At 33.5% G+C, this 21159-nt stretch overlaps 1 protein-coding gene across 3 annotated transcripts in view; it reads right to left on the reverse strand.

The window, feature by feature from the left end:
* Nucleotides 1–402: 402 nt before the first annotated feature.
* TWSG1 (twisted gastrulation BMP signaling modulator 1) overlaps nucleotides 403–21159 on the reverse strand; it is a 70821-nt gene continuing 50064 nt past the window's right edge. For all 3 annotated transcript variants that reach the window (XM_074275160.1, XM_074275153.1, XM_074275146.1), the window contains exons 4-5: nucleotides 19007–19273; nucleotides 403–4341 (exon numbers count right to left, since the gene is read on the reverse strand). In XM_074275160.1, coding sequence (XP_074131261.1) covers nucleotides 4160–4341; nucleotides 19007–19273 — 449 coding nt within the window. In that variant the 3' untranslated portion in view covers nucleotides 403–4159. The remainder of the gene's footprint in view (nucleotides 4342–19006; nucleotides 19274–21159) is intronic.

Consider the following 21159-nt stretch of genomic DNA (forward strand, 5'->3'; position numbering starts at 1 on the left):
ACAGAGAGAACTATGGAGATTGAATGTTGATTGAAGCATAGTATTTTCACTTTTTTGTTTTTGTTGTTTGTTTGCTTGAGTTTTTCCCTTTGTGGTTTTTTTCTTTTGATCTGATTTTTTTTCTTTTTTTGACAGCATGATGAATATGGAAATATATTTAGAAAAATTGCACATGTTTAACCTATACAGGATTGTTTGCTGTCTTAGAGAGGAAGGGGAGGAGAGGGAAAAAAATTTGGAACACAAAGTTTTTGCAAAGGTGAATGTTGGAAACTATCTTTGCATGTATTTGGAAAAATAAAATGCTATTGAGGGAAAAGAAAGTGAGTCACTAGCAAAGCATGTAATAAATAGGAACACTAAACTCAAAAATTCAGTTAACATAATTCAACCAAAACATTAATATCCAAACAAATTGAGTTTATTGAAGAATTTACCAAAAGATGAAGGAAATCTATTAGTCAGAGATGTTACAAAAAGGGCTTTGTTTGGTGTGCAATGTTAGGATTAACAAAATCCCCAACTCCAACATATTCTAATATTTTAATTAAAATACATTTGTTTACAGGCATAAATAAAGTAAAATACATACATTTTATGTTGCTAATAGATGGCAGGAATATGTAACATGCAGTTGGGAGAACAGAATGAATTAAACTTCTTTAAAGAAAGAACTTTTTCATAATCAATTTTATTAGTTTAGGACTTCTTTCCTCTCTTTTGCCTCTTCTCATCGATATTAGCTCATTAAATAAGTTATGATCCTAACAGACCATTTTAGTTCCTTAAACTTTAGAAATAATAAATCTAAATTATTTTATCTTTAATCCATGGCATGACTTATAAACATATGTTAGGATTCCTTTGGCTCCTCAAATGAAGACTATAGTTTCAACAAAAAGCAGAGTCTTGAATCAAGCAAAGAGAAAAAGTGCCTAAAAAGAAATGTTTGCTAGTACAAAATCCCCTCATTACAATAAAACTCACTTAAATCTATAGCTATTATTTCTAGATTTTTTAGTTATCAAAAACAAGCAGCAAATAACAAAACTTTTTTAAAATATAAAAACAAACAAAACCCCCCAGAAACAGTAATCTATCAAAACTTCTTCAATATGCAAGAGTTTGATGCTCAAGATTATAAAGTGGTCATGTAAGAGGAGCTAAGCAGTAGCTTTAGGATTAATTGCAAGCTTTATGTTATTTCTACATATATTTTAAAGTCAAATTTAAACTATTATCCCAAATCAGAAAATAAACTATGAGATAAACAGAAGAGAGGTTTATATACTTATATTTATTCTGCCTACCAAAATAAATTTAAAAAACATTTTCATCACAAAAAAGGAACAATTCAAGGAATAGCTATTAATGGACAAACATAGGAAAAAGGAAAATTCTATCAATTTAAATTGATTTACTGTATAAGAAATCACCATCACAATGTAGAGGATTGAGAGAGCAATATGAAATAAATCAAGAAAGAATGAAATTTTTTTAAAAGTTATTTTTGTATGAACATGCTTTATCAATTATTTTAAAAACGAGGAATGTCAAAGAATATACAAATGTGCTAAGTGAAATTAATGTAGATGGCAACATTAAACTTATAGTCAACAAACAAAAAGGAATCTCTCCATAGATATGTATTTATTCTGAAAAAGAAAGAAGCTGAAATGCAGCAAATGACCACAAATTTCCTTAAATTTTTCTTATCTACACTAAAAATAGAGCCTTAGGCTGCAAAAAATAGTTGTGCATGGTGAAAACTATTAAATTCAATTATTCCTTTCTTTAACTATTTTGATTCTAATCATGTTTGAGTTCTAATTGACTCTTAATTATATTTAAGTCCCAATTATAGGCTTCTTTTGTTGTAACACTAAGTCCAGGATGAAATGATGAATACAAAATGAAAAGGAAAAGTTTTGCTACTTAAAAAATAAAAGTTCATGCCCTAAATATACACTCTTTCTATGAAATATAAAAGGGTAAGTCATTTTAAATCACTGCTTATTTCATACTCCACTTGGATGGATGCTTAGTGTCAATATAAAACACTATTTTAAACATCAAGGATTTTAATTTTCTGATATTTGATCAGGAAATAAGTCTACAAACTCAGACAACTTAAATTCAAGCAAATGACTATTGCAAAATTTAAGATGAATGTCTATATGAAAAGATGTATAGAAGATATGCATTCCAGAAAATCTAAATGTTAAATAAATAAAATTATATTTTAGTTGCAATAAAGGAATTTTCTACTAAAGGAAAGTTCTGATCAAGCATTTTGAAAAGAATATTGTTTGCATTATGAATTATTTACATGATTTATTTTGAAGGTTTTGATTTTCTTTAAGTATTGGCAGAGACATTTTATGTAAATAATATTCTGGGTTTTTTTTAATCAGAATATTACATAAAGAGGACCAAGAAAAAAAAAAAGATTCTGGAGCGTACTTGGAGTTTATAAATTCTTTGGAAATAAGCCAGTCATAAAACCTCAAAGTTACAGTGATGTGGTAAAATACCTGACTAGTAACTATTCATTCTGATAGCTAATCAAGTTTCTCACCCCCTAGATAACAATGCTTTATTCAGTAACAATATAAGCTAGAATCAGATAAAAAACAGTTAAATACAAAATTCTGGTGCAACAATTTTTTTTAAGTAACCAGATTTTAATTTTCCTGTATCATATCCATCAACCTCCCCCCCCCCCCAAACATGCTCAAGTTCAAATTCCCTTTCATACAATTAAAAAAAATCTTAAGTCCTATTCTCTCCATCACTCTGATTCTACTTACATTCAAATGGAGCCACATCTGTTTGTGGTTTTGTTTCCATCTTCCAACAAGTCACCAAATTTCAACAGCTTACTCATTCCCCAAACCCCACTCCCAGTTCAAATCTGGCCTTAAGACTCTTACTAGCTGAGAAACCTTGGAAAAAATCACTTAACTTGTTTGCTTCAGTTTCCTTAAATGTAAAAGGGGATAACAATAGCATGAGGATAACTTCCTCTTGTTGTTGTGAGGATCAAATAAGATTAATATTTGAAAAGCATGCAGTGCCCAGCATGTGGTAGGCATTATATAAATGTATATTCCATTCTCCTTTTCCTTGACTCAAACTCTTATTTTGCTGAGCCAATTAAGCTCAAATTATATTATCTCCTGGCCTGGCATTCAGCTCCTGACACCCCCTCCTTCCTGGTCTTATAATCCTTATATAGACTGGCCTCACAAGTCACATACAAGAATTTTGTTTCAATTAAGTGTTTATTGAAATGCTTTTATTATTCTTCAGCATGCTCTCAGTAATATTCTTACTTCATTTTATCTTTATATAGTAAAAGATTTATCAGTTTGATTTTTATGCAAACATTAAGACAAATGTAAATTTAAATAATTCCTGTGCTTTTAACAAACTACAAATGAAAAATAAAGAGAAGGGATAAGATTTATAATGCACATAAATATACACAGCTTTCTGAGAGTGATGTAATTCTAATATCTCCCCCCACCCCCGGCTGGGGTTAAGTGACTTGCCCAGGGTCACACAGCTAGGAAGTGTTAAGTGTTAAGATTTGAACTCAGTTCCTCCTGAATTCAGGGCTGGTGCTCTATCCACTGCACCACCTAGCTGCCCCTAATTCTAATGTTTTAAAAGGAAAATTTTAAACATGGATATTAGTGGTCAAAGAAAAACAAAGTTTCACTGAGATCTGTTTGCTAGCATTTTTAAAATGAAAGGTTAAGGGATATTGGCAGAGAATGGCATCCATCTCTTTGACATGAATATGAAATATCCGTCTCAGGGAATTCTTCAATTATATTTTTTACATAAATGACCAAGATTTTAGATACATTTTAAGGTAAAAATTCATTGACAATTAATAACAAGCCAATCAAGATGGATTATCATGCTCAATAGTTTCCTAAAATTAAAAGGAAACTTAAACCATGATAGGAAAATCAATTATTACTCAAAGTTGATTTAAAGTGACATATTTTAAATTCTTTATATCTTCTTCCCAAATTACTTGCATTCTGATGAAAGATATATACTTCACCAACTGATGTCTTTCCATCTTTCTCTTTAATGAAGATGACTTTGGTCTGTATTTTACCATGATAGAACTCCTTTTCCTTCTTCAAAACATGCAGTTCATACATTTGACAGTTTTACTGCCATAATCAATGCATTCTGGTCCAATACATTCGCAGCAGGCATTATGGAACCAGCGATATTTAGATGCTCCCATGGATTCACAAGAGATCTTACACTGATGTATTGACATACAGTCATCAAAATATACCACAGTACACATATGTTCTGGAAACAAAAAGCAGGATATGAGAGGGAGGGAAAAAAAGAAAAAAAAATAATGCTTTGTATGATAATTAAATTTAACATTCACTTAATTTTTCATTCAAGTTGGATTTACTAGTCAACCCTACATAGAAGAAAATAAAGTATCTCCAATGCAGTATAAAACTAAGAAGGTTTTCTTATTTAGTTTAATTATAACTCTACACCTTAAACAGAAAATTATCACTGAATTTCAGCTAACATCTTGGTGTTATGCCAAAAATATGGTCAAAGGGCATCATATTTAAGTGATACAGGTAGTATTTTTTTTCAGAATATCAACCTCACACCTTTCAGATTGGCTAAGATGACAGGAAAAGATTATATTCAGAATACCAAGTATTTATATGGCACTGAAAGCTCACAAACAACCTTTACATATATTAACTCATCTTGACTCAAGAAAATCTGGCTTCACACTAAGTTTATCTCATTTGGGAAATGGCTCATATATTTAGAAATTAGGCTTTGGTTCCCTTTATATTTAAGAAATGAGATCTTTATCAAAGAAATTTCTTGCTTTCTTTTTGATTTTTGACTGCAATGATTTTGCTTGTGCAAAAACAATTTCATGTAATCAAACAAAATTAGCCATTTTACCTCTCATGATCCTTTCTATATTATTTGTATATAAAATCTTTCATGTCTATAGATCTGACAAGTAATTTACTCCATGTTTTTTAAATTTGTCTAAATCTTGTACCCGTTTTAAACTAATTTAAACTGTGAGATGTTAGTCAATGCCTAGTTTCTGCCTGACTACTTTTCAGTTTTCATAGTTTTTGTAAAATAGTGAATTCTTGCCCTTGCTAGGATCTTTCCTCCTAATAATAATAGATTAGTACGTTCATTTATTTGCGTCTGTATATTGTTTACCCAATCTATTTCACTTGGTTCTTCTCAATGGTTCAGTGATCCAAACTAATATCAATAGACTTTGGATTGAAAATGCCATCTATATACAGAAAAAGAACTAGGGAGACTGAACATAAATCAACACATGCTATGTTCAATTCTTTTTTTTCTTTTTTTTTTATTTCTCTCATGGCTTTTTCCTTTTGCTCTGCTCTTTTTTTCTCCTAACATGATTCATAAAGCAATGTGTATTAAAAATAATAAATTTACTAGAAAAAATTTTAAAAAGGATTTCTTCTTTGCCTACTTTTTAAATAGTTTATAGTTACTGAAATTAATTGCTTTTTAAATGTTTGTTGATTGGTGAGATGCAAAACAACATCAGTATGCTAGAATCAAGTTACAGAATGCCTAACTATGGCTGATCTAATCAATTCAAGCTTGAAATGCTGTATCATAGATTAAGCATGAATAGCACATATGAACATTTGAGGTAGATTCTCTAACTTTGCACATCTCATTTTTCTTCTGAGATACTTAAATTCTGCTTTGTTCATACAGCACAGCACTTTCCCTCATGAAGGCATACTATGCCAGGTAGTCCTATGCAATCAAATCTTTAAGAGAGACTTTGAGAGTGTCATGATATTGCTTTTTTTTGACTACTACATGAGCACTTGGCAAGTGTACTTTTGACATTCAAACAATGTGGTCAGCTCAACAGAGTTGCACTCTCTGCAGGAGAGTTTGAATGTTTGGTAGTTTAGTTTGAGAAAGGACTTGTGTCTGTTATGTTTTCTTGCCAAGATGATCTTCAGAATATTCCCAAGACAATTCAAATGGAAGTGATTCAATTTTCTGGTACAGCACTGGTATACGTCCAACTTTCCCAGGATACAACAATGGGGCCAGCACGAGGACTCTATAGAACTTCAGTTTGGTAGTCAGTCTAATACTTTTTCTCTCCCACACTTTGCTTCAGAGCCTCTTAAACACTGAGTTAGCTTTGGCAATGCATGTTTCAACTCATTATCAATGTGGGTATCCTTGGAAAGGATAAGTGCCAAAATAAATGAATTTATTCACAACATTCAAAATGTAGCCATTTGCTATAACCAATGGTTCCACATATAAATGATGTAATGCTGGCTAATGGAGTACCTGCCTTTTCTTGGTGTTAATTGTTAGGCCAAAATTAGCCCAACCAGCATAGAACTTATCCATACTTTGTTGCATCTCAGCTTCAGAGACTGCATTGAGTGCACGATTATCTGCAAATGAAAAATCATGCACCAATACTCCCTCCACTTTAGTTCTGCCTTGTAGACTTTTCAAGTTGAAGAATTTATCTTCAGTATGGTAGGTGACCTTCATGCAAACTTCATCCTCATTGAATAGATTTGACAATATGGTTGAAAACATCATGCTAAAAAGCATGGGAGCAAATACACAGTCCTGTTTCACTCCACTTGTGAGTGAGAAAGTGTGAGAGCACTGTCCACTGTCCAGAACCCAGGCAATCATGCTATCATGAAACTTACATACAATACATATGAACTTTTCTGGGCAACCAACTTTTTATTTTATTTTATTTTTTTGGTCATTTAATTTTTTAAATTTATTTTTATAATTATAACATTTTCTTTGACAGTACATATTCATAGGTAATTTTTTTTTTTACAACATTATCCGTTGTACTCCATTCTGTTCCAAATTTTTCCCCTCCTTCCCTCCACCCCCTCCCCTAGATGGCAGGCATTCCCATACATATTAAATATCTTATAGTATATCCTAGGAACAATATAAATGTGCAGAACCGAATTTTGTTGTTGTTGTTGTTGCAAAGGAAGAATTGTATTTGGAAGCTAAAAATAATCTGGGAAGAAAACCAAAACAAAACAAAACAAAACAGTGCTCACAGTTTATACTCATTTCCCAGTGTTCCTTTTCTGGATGTAGCTGATTCTGTCCATCAATGATCAATTGGAATTGGATTAGCTCTTCTCTATGTTGAAGATATCCACTTCCATCATAATACATCCTCATACAGTATCATTGTTGAAGTGTATAATGATCTGGATCTGCTCGTTTCACTTAGCATCAGTTGATGTAAGTCTCTCCAAGCCTCTCTGTATTCCTCCTGTTGGTCATTTCTTACAGAACAATAATATTCCATAACATTCATATACTATAATTTACCAACCATTCTCCAATTGATGGACATCCATTCATTTTCCAGTTTCTAGACACTATGAAAAGGGCTGCCACAAACATTTTGGCACATACAGGTCCCTTTCCCTTCTTTAGTATTTCCTTGGGATATAAGCACTGCTGGGTCAAAAGGTATGCACAGTTTGATAACTTTTTGGGCATAATTCCAGATTGCTCTCCAGAATGGCTGGATTCTGTCACAACTCCACCAACAATGCATCAGTGTCCCAGTTTTCCCACATCCCCTCCAACATTTATCATTATTTGTTCCTGTCATCTTAGCCAATCTGCCAGGTGTGTAGTGGATATCTTAGAGTTGTCTTAATTTGCATTTCTCTGATCAATAGTGATTTGGAACACTCTTTCATATGAGTGGAAATAGTTTCAATTTCATCATCTGAAAATTGTCTGTTCATATCCTTTGACCATTTATCAATTGGAGAATGGCTTGATTTCTTATAAATTAAAGTCAATTCTCTGTATATTTTGGAGATGAGGCCTTTATCAGAACCTTTAACTGTAAAAATGTTTTCCCAATTTGTTACTTCCCTTCTAATCTTGTTTGCATTAGTTTTGTTTGTGCAGAAACTTTTTAATTTGATTTAATCAAAATTTTTTATTTTGTGATCAATAATGGTCTCTAGTTCTCCCTTGGACACAAACTCCTTTCTCCTCCACAAGTCTGAGAGGTAGACTATCCCATGTTCCTCCAATTTATTTATGATCTCATTCTTTATGCCTAAATCTTGGATCCATTTTGATCTTATCTTAGTATGTAGTGTTAAATGTGAATCCATGCCTAGTTTCTGCCATACTAATTTCCAGTTTTCCCAGCAGTTTTTGTCAAATAATGAATTCTTATCCCAAAATTTGGGATCGTTGGGTTTGTCAAACACTAGATTTCTATTTTTATTCACTATCTTGCCCTATGAACCTAACCTATTCCACTGATCAACTAGTCTATTTCTTAGCCAATACCAAATGGTTTTGGTGACTGTTGCTTTATAATATAGTTCTAGATCAGGTACAGCTAGACCACCTTCATTTAATTTTTTTTTCATTACTTCCCTTGAAATTCTTGACCTTATGTTGTTCCATATGAATTCTGTTGTTATTTTTTCTAGGTCATTAAAATAGTTTCTTGGGAGTCTGATTGGTATAGCACTAAATAAATAGATTAGTTTAGGGAATATTGTCATCTTAATTATATTCGCTTGGCCTATCCAAAAGCACTTAATGTCTTTTCAATTATTTAAATCTGACTTTATTTTTGTGGAAAGTGTTTTGTAGTTTTGCTCATATAATTCCTGACTTTCGTTTGGTAGATATATTCCCAAATATTTTATACTATCGACTGTTATTTTGAATGGAATTTCTCTTTGTATCTCTTGCTGTTGGATTGTGTTGGTAATGTATAAAAATGCTAAGGATTTATGTCGATTTATTTTGTATCCTGCAACTTTGCTAAAATTTGAATTATTTCTAATAGCTTTTTAGCAGAGTCTTTGGGGTTCTCTAAGTATACCATCATGTCCTCTGCAAAGAGTGATAGTTTGATTTCCTCATTTCCTACTCTAATTCCTTGAATCTCTTTCTCGGCTCTTATTGCCGAGGCTAGCATTTCTAGTACTATATTGAATAGTAATGGTGATAGTGGGCAACCTTGTTTCACTCCTGATCTTACAGGGAAAGGTTCTAGTGTATCGCCATTACATATGATCTTTACTGACGGTTTTAAATATATGCTCGTTATTATTTTAAGGAATAGTCCATTTATTCCTATACTCTCAAGCGTTTTTAGTAGGAATGGATGTTGGATTTTATCAAATGCTTTTTCTGCATCTATTGAGATGATCATATGGTTTTTATTAATTTGATTATTAATATGGTCAATTATACTAATAGTTTTCTTAATATTAAATCAGCCCTGCATTCATGGTATAAATCCTACTTGATCATAGTGTATTATCCTGGGGATGATTTTCTGAAGTCTTTTTGCTAATATCTTATTTAAGATTTTAGCATCAATATTCATTGAAGAAATTGGTCTGTAGTTTTCTTTCTCAGTTTTCGATCTACCTGGTTTAGGTATCAGTACCATGTCTGTGTCATAAAAGGAATTTGGTAGGACTCCTTCAATCCCTATTTTTTCAAATAGTTTATATAGCATTGGAGTTAGTTGTTCTTTAAATGTTTGGTAGAATTCACATGTAAATCCATCTGGTCCTGGGGATTTTTTCTTAGGAAGTTGGTTAATAGCTTGTTCTATTTCTTTTTCTGAGATGTGACTATTTAGACTACTTACTTCTTCTTCTGTTAATCTGGGCAAGTTATATTTTTGAAGGTATTCTTCCATTTCATTTAAGTTATCGAATTTATTGGCATAAAGTTGAGCAAAGTAGCTCCTACCTATTGTTCTAATTTCCTCTTCATTAGTGGTGAGTTCTCCCTTTTCATTTTCAAGACTAACAATTTGCTTTTTATCTTTCCTTTTTTAAATCAGGTTTACTAAGGGTTTGTCTATTTTGTTGGTTTTTTCATAGAACCAAACTCTTAGTTTTATTAATTCAATAGTTTTTTTACTTTCAATTTTATTAATCTCACCTTTTAATTTTAGAATTTCAAGTTTTGTGTTTGTCTGGGGGTTTTTAATTTGTTCCTTTTCTAGCAATTTTAGTTGTAAGCCCAATTTGTTGGCCCTCTCTTTCTCTATTTTATGCAAGGCTTGTAAAGATATAAAGCTTCCCCTTATTACTGCTTTGGCTGTATCCCACGCATTTTGGTATGATGTCTCATTATTATCATTTTCTTGGGTGAAGTTATTAATTATGTCTATGATTTGCTGTTTTACCCAATCATTCTTTAGTATAAGATTATTTAGTTTCCAATTATTTTTTGGTCTATTTTCCCCTGGCTTTTTATTAAATGTAATTTTAATTGCATTGTGGTCTGAAAAGGATGCATTTACTATTTCTGCCTTACTGCATTTGATTTTGAGGTTTTTATGTCCTAGTATATGGTCAATTTTTGTATAGGTTCCATGAACTGCTGAGAAGAAAGTGTACTCCTTTCTTTCTCCATTTAGCTTTCGCCAAAGATCTATCATATCAAACTTTTTTAGTATTCTATTTACCTCTTTGACTTCTTTCTTATTTATTTTGTGGTTTGATTTATCTAATTCTGAGAGTGCAAGGTTGAGATCTCCCACTAGTATAGTTTTGCTGTCTATTTCTTCTTGCAGCTCTCTTAATTTCTTTTTTAAGAATTTAGATGCTGCACCACTTGGTGCGTATATGTTTAATATTGATACTCTTCATTATTGATGCTACCCTTTAGCAGGATATCATGCCCTTCCATATCTCTTTTAATTAGATCAATTTTTGTTTTTGCTTGATCTGAGATGAGGATGGCTACCCCTGCTTTTTTGGCTTTACCTGAAGCATAGTAGATTCTGCTCCACCCTTTTACTTTTAGTTTGAATGTATCACCCTATTTCAGGTGTGTTTCCTGTAAACAACATATAGTAGGATTCTGACTTTTGATCCAATCTGCTAACTGCTTCCTCTTTATGAGGGAGTTTACCCCATTCACATTTATGGCTAGAATGACTAATTCTATATTGCTTGCCATCCTGTTAACCCCTGAATATGCTTTTCTCCTTTCTTTCCCTCTTACCCCTCTACTCAGTATTAAACTTGTGAACACCACTTGCTTTTCACAGCCCTCCCTTTTTAGTATCCCTCCCCCACCTTAAAGTTACTTCCCTTATTTTACCCCTTTTCCTCACAATTTCTGTATTCCCTTCCCCTTAGCTTACTCCTTCCCTCTCACTTTTCAATGAAGTGGAAGAAGTTTCACCATAAATTGAGTATGTCCATTGATACACACTATGTTCATCTCCCTCCTTTCTTTCTCTCAGATATAATAGGTTACCTTTGCCTCTTTATGAGATGTAGTACCACCACTTTACCCTTTTTTTTGATATAATTTCCTTTCCACCTCTAGTTTCCAGGACAAATTATACATATGTTCTTTACATATTTTTATAACATAAGTATAGTTCTCAAGATTTCTTTTTACCTTTTTAGAAATCTCTTCAGTTCTGTATTTGAAGATCAAACATTTTATGTAGGTCTGGTTTTTTCATTAAAAATAGATGGAATTCATTTATTTCATTAAATGTCCATCTTCTTCCCTGGAAAACAATGCCCATTTTTGCTGGGCAAATTATTCTTGGCTGCATACCAAGTTCCTTAGCCTTTTGGAATATCATGTTCCAGGCCCTTCGTTCTTTTAATGTAGACGCTGCTAGATCCTGGGTTATCTTTATTGTGGCTCCTCCATATCTGAATTGCTTTTTTCTAGCAGCTTCCAGTATTTTATCCTTTGTCTGATGGTCCTTGAACTTGGCCACTATATTTCTTGGCGTTTTGATTTTAGGGTCCCTTTCAGTAGGTGATTGATGAATTTTTCCAATGTCTATTTTACCCTCTGTTTCCAGAACGTCTGGGCAGTTCTCTTTGATAATTTCCTCGAAAATGGTGTCCAAGCTCTTTTTTTCCTCACATTTTTCAAGGAGTGCGATTATTCTCAAATTGTCTCTCCTGGATCTGTTTTCCAGGTCTGTTGTCTTTCTAATAAGGTACTTGACATTCTTTTCAGTTGTTTCATTTCTCTGGTTTTGCTTGACTACCTCTTGGTTTCTCCTTGAGTCATTCATTTCTACTTGTTCGAGTCTAATTTTCAATGATGTATTTTCTTCACTCACTTTTTTTATATCTTTTTGTAATTGTCCAATTGAGTTTTTATTTTCTATGGAATTTTTTTCCATTTTATCCATTTTATTTTTTAGAGAGCTGTTTTCTTTTTCCAGCTCACTAATCCTGTTTTCCTTGGAGTTTTTTACCTTTTCCAATTCACTAATTTTGTTTCTCAATGATTTGATTTCTTTATCCATGCTGTCTTTAAATGCATGGGATGACTTGTCCAGGCTCTCTTGCCAAACTTCCCATTTCTCTTCTAGCTCTCTTGTGAGAGCCTTTTTGATTTCCTCTATGAGATTCTTTTGTATTGAGGAGCAGCTCATATCCCCCTTAGGGGATTCATCTGGGGACAGTCTGTTTTTAGTCTCCTCATTGTTTGAAGTCTGCTCTCTCTCCATACAAAAGCTGTCAATGGTTAGAGCCCTTTTGAATTTTTTGTTCATTTTGTCAGAGTGGGAATCAAAGAAAACAAATTGACAAGAGAAACAATTGGTCTGTTTTTGGGGGGATGGGGCTGGATGGTATTAATGGGCTTCTTCTACAGACTGGGGGGGGAGGGCAACAGGGAGGCACTAACAGGACAGTGATGGCTGCACTGTGTTTGCCCTCTGAGGCTCTGAGAACGAGCTGAGTCAGTCCAGGTTGGGGTTGGGGGTAGCCGGTAGCCGGGTTTTAATCTTCACCTCCGGTGTTTACACCCTCTCCGCTGATCCTGGCTTGCTGCCAAGACAGAGTATCCACACTGGGGTAAAAGTCTTTTTTGCAGAAATGGTAGATCGTACCCCTCCTCCTCCGGTCTGAGCTGTGTGAGCTGCCTATCTCACTCTGGCTTGCCTGCCCTCAGTCTGCGCCCAGTCTGATTGACCCTCCCCTGAGCAAACACAGACCTTTTCTGGCGAATTTCAAGAATGTCTTCTCTTGGTGATTATTTGTGGATTTCTTTCTCAATCAAGCATTAACTCCGATGCTTGTCATGAAGTAAGTTCTGAGAGAAAACGCGGAGCCCAAGCAGCTGTCTGCCTCCACGCCGCCATCTTGGCCGGAAGTCTGGGCAACCAACTTTTGATATAATTTTCCATAAGCCCTTATGGCTGACAGTATCAAAGGCCTTGAGGTCAGATCTACCTATCTTATGTTCAGATCTCTATTTTGCTCCTGGCATTTTTTCTGGAGTTATCAGGCAGCAAACCATATTGACTTTTCCTTGGCCCTTACTGATGCTACTCTGGCTTTCAAGTAAATAACCTTTTTTTTAGATATAAGATCAGCCTATTAAAGAGGACTCTGGTAAGAATCTTGCCAGTAATGAGTAAGAGAGCAATCCTTTTTCCCTACTCTTCCCCACCTCTGTCACATCCTCCTGCCATGATTGTTGGAGGGCAATCTATTACCTTTACCTTTACAGAGATGGACAATGGAGGCATCCTTGAATTTCTGGGGCAGGATGTCCTTTTGCCATATAATTCAGAAAACTTCAATTAGCTTTTGTGTGAACAATGGATCCCCTACTTTGTAAACCTCAGCTGGAATAGAATCAGCACCACATAGTTTGCCACATGAAAGAAGCCTAATGACATTCAAAATCTTTTCTTCAATTGGAACTTCAGCTAGGGAAAGACTGACTTCAACTGGTAAAGAGTCAATGGCTTCAGCATTGATTGATGATGGTCTTTGAGAACACTTTATAACTGTTCAGTCCCTTTCTCTATGATTATGTCTTATCATTAATCAATGAAAGCAGTGAGTAGTAAGATGACCATAAACTGCCTTCAGTGCATCACAAAAGTGCTTTAGATTGTTACTATCAGCATAAAACTGAATTTCACTTGCCTTACTGAGCCAAGAATCCTGCATCTCTTTAAGTTTCCCTTTTGCTTTACTGTTGATGGAATTGAACATTAATTTCTTAGAAATGGATGAATTATTTTGCTAGTACCCCCCTATAGCATTCTTATTTTTCATTTAGCAGCTTCTGAATTTCCCCATCTTTTTCATCAAACAAATGTTGATGTTCGTGAGTGTTCTGATCCAGATGAGCAAATGTAGTGTTGTACACCAAATCTCTGAAAGCTGCTTACTCCTTTTCTGCTCCACTGTTGCCAAGTATATGTTGGTTCATCTTTTTCCAAGTTGCAACAAACTGTTCCCTCTCAGAGAGGTGCTCTAATCTGTTGATATTAATTTTCCTCGTAGTCTTTTTGCTTTGGAGCTGCCATTTTTGTTGAATGTGAATATTCAGCTTGGAGAAGATAAGTCTTATTAGTCCAGCACTTTACACCACATGTTGCTTTCATCACTCCCACATACTGCTTGTCTCTTCTCCTTACAATCACATAATCTATTAAATACCAATGTTTGCTGCCAGGTTGTATCCATAAAGTTTTACTGCATTTAGGCAAGGGAAGACAGTATTGTTGATAAGAAACTCATAAGAGGAATGAGTCTTCAGTAATTAGCAATCACTCCTGTTGTTTCTAACTCCATTCCTCCCAACAACTCCCTGCAATATCCTTGAGCCTGCCCTAGCATTAAAATCATTCAGAATTTTAATCTTGTCCTCTTTTAGTAAGGGTTTTCATGTCCTCATAAAATTATTCTTTGACCTTATCAAGGTTTATCATGATAGTAGTATAAGCACTTATGATGATGGTATGGCATTTTCCTGCAAGTGGCAATCATATTGTCACAAGTCTGTTGTTTACTCCTTTAGGTAATCTATGTTTCCAAGGAGTTTTATCAATTTATTTTTTTTGGCATTATAGTCCAAAAAGGCTGCCTTCAGTCTTTCTGCTTTTTGGCAGTTGTTTGCGAAGTCCTTATATATGGTCAATTTTTGTTAAGATGCCATGTACAGAAAAAGGTAGACTCTTTTCTGTTCCTATTTAATTTTCTTCAGAGGTCTATCATATCTAAGTTTTCTAAAATTCTGTCCATCTCCTTAACTTCTTTTTTATTTTATAGTTAGATTTATCTAGTTCTAAGAGGGGGTATATATTGAGGTTCTTTACTAGTATTTTATTGTGTATTTCCTCCTGTAATTCATTTAACCTTTCCTCTAAGAATATTGATGTTATATCATTTGAAGCATGTTTAGTACTGATATTTTACTATCTATGGTACTTATTAAAATGTAGTTTCCCTAATTACCTCTTTTAATTATATCTACTTTGCTTTGATTAAAATCATGATTACTACCTTGCCATGAGTGTCTTTCTGTTTTAAGTATTTTTCTTGTAAACAACATATTGTTGTATTCTGATTTCTAATCTATTCTAGTATCCACTTCTGTTTTTTGGGTGAGCTCACTGCATTCACATTCATAGCTATGTTTACTACACATATATATTTTCTTCTAACCTATTTTTAAAAAGAGACCAGATTTGAACTCAGGTCCTCCTGACTTCAAGGCTGGTGCTTTATCCATTGCAATACCAAGCTGCCCCATATTATATGTTATTTTATACTTTTTTTATAGAGGAATTTTGGGATAGTTTGGCTGGAATACTTCCTGTATTCCAACAACTTGGCTGAGATGATTAGAGAATGGGATGAGACTCTTAATAACTTAGTTCTGGCAGGTCTTATAAGCTAAAAAAATGGGCTTGAAGGATGGAAAGAAAGAAAGGAAAATAAACCCATGTTCCAGCCACCATGTTAGATGTTTTACATATATCATCTCATTTGATGCTCACAACAACCCCATGAAGCAGGTGTCATTATTATCAACCCTATTTTACTGTTGAAGAAACTGAGACAGAGGTCAAATGACTTGCCCAAAGTTATGCCTGTAGTTTGATTTGAACTAATATCTTCCTGACCCCAAGGACAGTAATCTGTCCACTCTATATTACCTAGTCCCTCTAGGTCCAGTGACAGACTATGCCTTTTGACCAAAGATCAATATGACTAAGTTCAAAAACATACATTGCCAGACTGGCCTAAGCATTTAAAATTTTTTTGGACCCAATGACTCTTAAAGACTAATTACAAAGTCATAATAGGATTGTAAATCATTATTGGTAGATGAAATTTCACTTATAATGGCAAAATCAGATCTCTGAAGTTTTGAATTAAATCTACTTTATGCCAGCATATTCACTGTGGAATAACTGAGGTATATCTCTTTATGTTTGAAGAAACGAGATTAAAATAATTACAGAAATAATATACTAACATCAATTGTTAAGTGATGTGGTGGCAGACTATAACAATTTAAGTTAAGAAATTAATGAAAAATTATTATTAAGCATTAACTAAGTGCTAGGGATAGGCACAGCAAAACTGAGATTGTTCCTGCTCTCAAGAAGTTCATGCTCTAATTAGAGGAGGTAATACATTAAAAAAAAAAAAAGTTTAGTTGGAGAAGGGACAGGAAGGCCTAGAATAAGGGCTGCTTTAAGGGTCCTTAGATTGCATTTGGACATCAGATAATGGTACCCAACTATATGGAAGATGAGAAGAGAGGGAAGACAGTAAGGATTAGTGAAACTTAGGAGATAGTTGCAGGGAAGTTGGGAAGTCCTGGTGGTCCTCCATGTCACCGAAAGAACAGTTGATAACTGAAAGGAGAAATCTCACTGTGACTCAGGAATGACTAAATGGAAACTGGCTGGATTTTTGTTGAACCCTGAAAAACTTAATACTGATTTCATAAGGAAAATTACCATTGGAATATAAAGGATAGGGGAAAAAATGACTAAAAAGGAACTGGTATACAAGATACTTACTGTGTGTGAGAGAGAGAGAGAGAGAGAGAGAGAGAGAGAGACAGAGGGACAAGAGAAAAGGAAAGAGCCAGGCTACAGAGTCATAAAAGGAATTTAGAACTTATGTATGCCATATGTATAGTCATTTTAGTTTTGTGATAAGGAAAGTGATAAGATTAAAGTAGTATTCTGGAAGATTATATGAAAACTGTATATAGAATAAACTGAAGCAAAACAAAGAGAGCAGAGGCAGACAGACCACTTAGGAAGCTATGATTGCTCTTTCACAGTAAGAGCCAGATCATATTCCATTTCTATTTTCTCAAAAGCCAGTATAGTACAAATATTTAATAAATAATTGCTAAATGAAGATCGTGGAAATCTAGACTAGAGTAATGTTAGAGTGAACAAAGAATGAAGAGACTATAAGAACTGGTGACTTAGCATAAAAGAGATGACTCAAATTTCTAGACTGGAAAACCAGGATATTGAGGGAACTGTTAATAGAAATGAGAAATTATGAAAAAGAGTTGACTTCCCAAAACAAACTCCTATTGTGTAGTGTCTGTGGCAATCTACTCTAAAAGTATCACACATACAGAAATAGTTAATGTCTAATGATAGAAGGCAGTTATAAATGGATAGTCCTAATTTTTTCAGATTTAGACTTTTCTTTATCAGCATTTCAGTACATCTAGGAATATGAACATGATTGTAGGCAATGTCTAAAGCTTCCTTTAGAGCTGTTTATGGTAATTCTATTTCCAAAAGCATAAATGACCTTATAGATGAGTCGGTAGATTTGATATTCTACTTCTAGCAAGGTCTTCTAACTAGAGTAAGCACTTCTTTTTCAAGAAATGCTACATAGACTTAGGGCAGGATGTACAAATAGTCTGAATATCACATCAACTTTCCCATATATAAAAAGAAATGATATTTAATCATCATTAGTATAATCATAGATAAAATGTTACTTATTGTAACATTGCAATAGCAAGACAGTTTGAATATCCCAGAAGCCTATTGTCTGGGAATATTCAAGAAAAAAAAAACCCCATCTGCCTAACTCATTTTAAAAAGAAAATATATTACTTATTTAGAAAATGGGAGGCTTGTCCATTAAGGGAAATAAACATACTTTAATATTTCTATTTACTTATTTGACTTCCATTGAATGAGAAAGGGAAATTTTGTTAAAAGATCTAATAAATATAGTAGTTCACATTGTTTTAGCTAAAAAGTATCAATATCAATGAAATAAAATGGATGTTAGTGAAAGACAAAATATACCTAAAGCTAAAAAAGGAAAAATTAAATTATTTATATATAATCTTACATTTTGAGAAATAATTATACTATTTTTCCATGAGGAGTACCATGAGTACCACTCCAATAAGGAAATAAATTCAAAATATTTATGCTATTCTTGATGAAACTATATTTTTTTGCAGAGTACTGTCAGGTGCTTGGTTAAAGTCCCTTCCAGGTCTACAAAGGAAGTGCCAATTTTTGAAACGCTATTATATTAGTGGTAAAGTACAACTATAACACTAATGCAATTAGGTGATGCAGTGGATGAAGTACTAGACTTGATGATAAGATCTAAGTTCAAATCTGGCCTCAGAAATTTACTAGCTATACAATTATGGGCAAGTCATTTAAGTTTTGGTTGCCTCAGTTTTCTCAAGTATAATGGGGATAATAATAGCATCTTCCTGCCAGAATTATTGTGAGGATTAAAGGAGATAATAAATGTAAAGTGTATAGCACAGTATCTGAAGCTGGCTGAGATGAGGATTTAGTTTTTGGTAAGGAAATTTAGAACAAAATACACATCTCCTGTCTTCTTGCTTATAAAGCCCCTCTCCTTACAATGTTATGCTTAAAGAAATAAGTTACATTATCATAAAATAGTTCTTTAAGTATTCAGGGACTCCATTCAAGAATTTTCAATTCTCAAAACAGAAGGATGAATATTCAAACTCTTCCTCAATTTTGTTCTTAATGGTAACCAACATGCATGTTCTATAGATGGAGTAAAAACCAAAAGGCTTAAGTAGCATATTGTAGAAAAAACATTTAAATAGTTACCTTTGTCACTGGAATATGGTGTATGGACATTATTGCTAGGAACAGACACATTCTGGTGGTGTGGTTGGTTAACAGTTTCTAAAAATGAAACCAGATTTTCATGATGGGAAAGTTCTTCAGCAACTGGGAATGAAACAATGTTCCAATTCAGCTGGGTGCCTCCTTCTGTTAGAGCTCTGAAGAGAGAGGGAATTGGTTCATGAAGCTCTTCTACAGTGCTCTTTGAAGTAGGAGGTGTATCACTGTAATTTCGAGGATTACACATTCCTAAGAAGAAAAAACAAAGTGATTTGTTGAACCTATTTTTAAGAAACGTGGAATATCAAGAATTTTTAATGCATCATATTTAATTTCCAAAGTTCAAAAATTGAATATCTTTCAATGGTATACTTTACAAAGGTAAATAATACTTCATATTTCAACTATCAACTATATTCCTTGCTTAATAGCTTACTTGAAAGATTGAATCTGTCTCACTGAACCAGGTTCCTAAGAACATAGTAGATATTTAACAAATGTTTGTTGAACAATATTGTTGCCCTAAATAAGTTTCAGGGCAAATATTCTATTCTTCTTCATCAATTATCTAATTAAAAGAACCCAAAGGGAAGACAAATTTGATTTCCATATTTCCAATATTTTGTACAGGCTTTGTAAAAGGGTAATAGAGTAGGAGAAAAATGTAGTTTAAATTTTTAAAGTAGCTCATTAAGTCAACATTTTTTCACTGACCATCTATATTGTGTGTGTATAGATGTAATTATAATCATGCAAAACACTTGAAAAAAGAAATGAAATTAAAAATCTTCATATAAAGTCTATGCACATTTTTTAAAATTCATTTTTCCAAATTATCCCCTCCTCCCGATGGCAGGTGATCCCATACATATTACATGTGTTACAGTATAACCTAGATACAATAAATGTGTGTAAATACCATTTTCTTGTTGCACATTAATTATTAGCTTCCGAAGGTATAAGTAACCTGGGTAGATAGACAGTAGTGCTAACAATTTACATTCACTTCCTAGTGTTCCTTCTCTGGGTGTAGTTATTTCTGTCCATCATTGATCAACTGGAAGTGAGTTGGATCTTCTTTATGTTGAAGATTTCCACTTCCATCAGAATACATCCTCATACAGTATTGTTGTTGAAGTGTATAATGATCTTCTGGTTCTGCTCATTTCACTCAGCAACAGTTGATTTAAGTCTCTCCAAGCCTCTCTGTATTCCTCCTGCTGGTCATTTCTTACAGAGCAATAATATTCCATAACCTTCATATACCACAATTTACCCAACCATTCTCCAATTGATGGACATCCATTCAACTTCCAGTTTCTAACTACAACAAAAAGAGCTGCCACAAACATTTTGGCACATACAGGTCCCTTTCCACTCTTTAGTATTTCTTTGGGATATAATCCCAATAACAGCAATGCTGGGTCAAAGGGTATGCACAGTTTGACAACTTTTGGGGCATAGTTCCAAATTGCTCTCCAGAATGGCTGGATTCTTTCACAACTCCACCAACAATGTATCAGTGTCCCAGTTTTCCCACATCCCCTCCAACATTCATCATTATTTGTTCCTGTCATCTTAGCCAATCTAACAGGTGTGTAGTGGTATCTCAGAGTTGTCTTAATTTGCATTTCTCTGATCAGTAGTGATTTGGAACACTTTCATATAAGTGGATATAGTTTCAATTTCATCATCTGAGAATTGTCTGTTCATATCCCTTGACCATTTATCAATTGGAGAATGGTTTAAAGTCTATGCACATTTAAAATTTAACACAGACTGAGTGTGATAGAAAAATAGGTAAAAAAGATAAAGGCAACTTTATTATTAGGCTACCTATGTTGCACAATCTAATGTGTCAGATTCTATATCATGAAAAATGGCTATTATATAAAGCATAAACTTAAATCCCTTAATTGATTCTATGACTACATTAGATTTGTCTTATGATCAATAGATTTTAAATTTACAACAGCTCTACGAAGAAAATTTACTATTCATTCCAAAATGTTTGGTCACACAAAAATTCAATTTCTTATTACTTAAAGAAAATAAGTCTGTGAAATGACAAACTATATTCTGGAGAGCCACATTAGGAAGATTATAACAATTTTGCAAGAAGTTAAAGGTTATTT

The sequence above is a fragment of the Sminthopsis crassicaudata genome, chromosome 1, assembly GCF_048593235.1.
Source record: "Sminthopsis crassicaudata isolate SCR6 chromosome 1, ASM4859323v1, whole genome shotgun sequence".
NCBI lineage: Eukaryota > Metazoa > Chordata > Mammalia > Dasyuromorphia > Dasyuridae > Sminthopsis > Sminthopsis crassicaudata.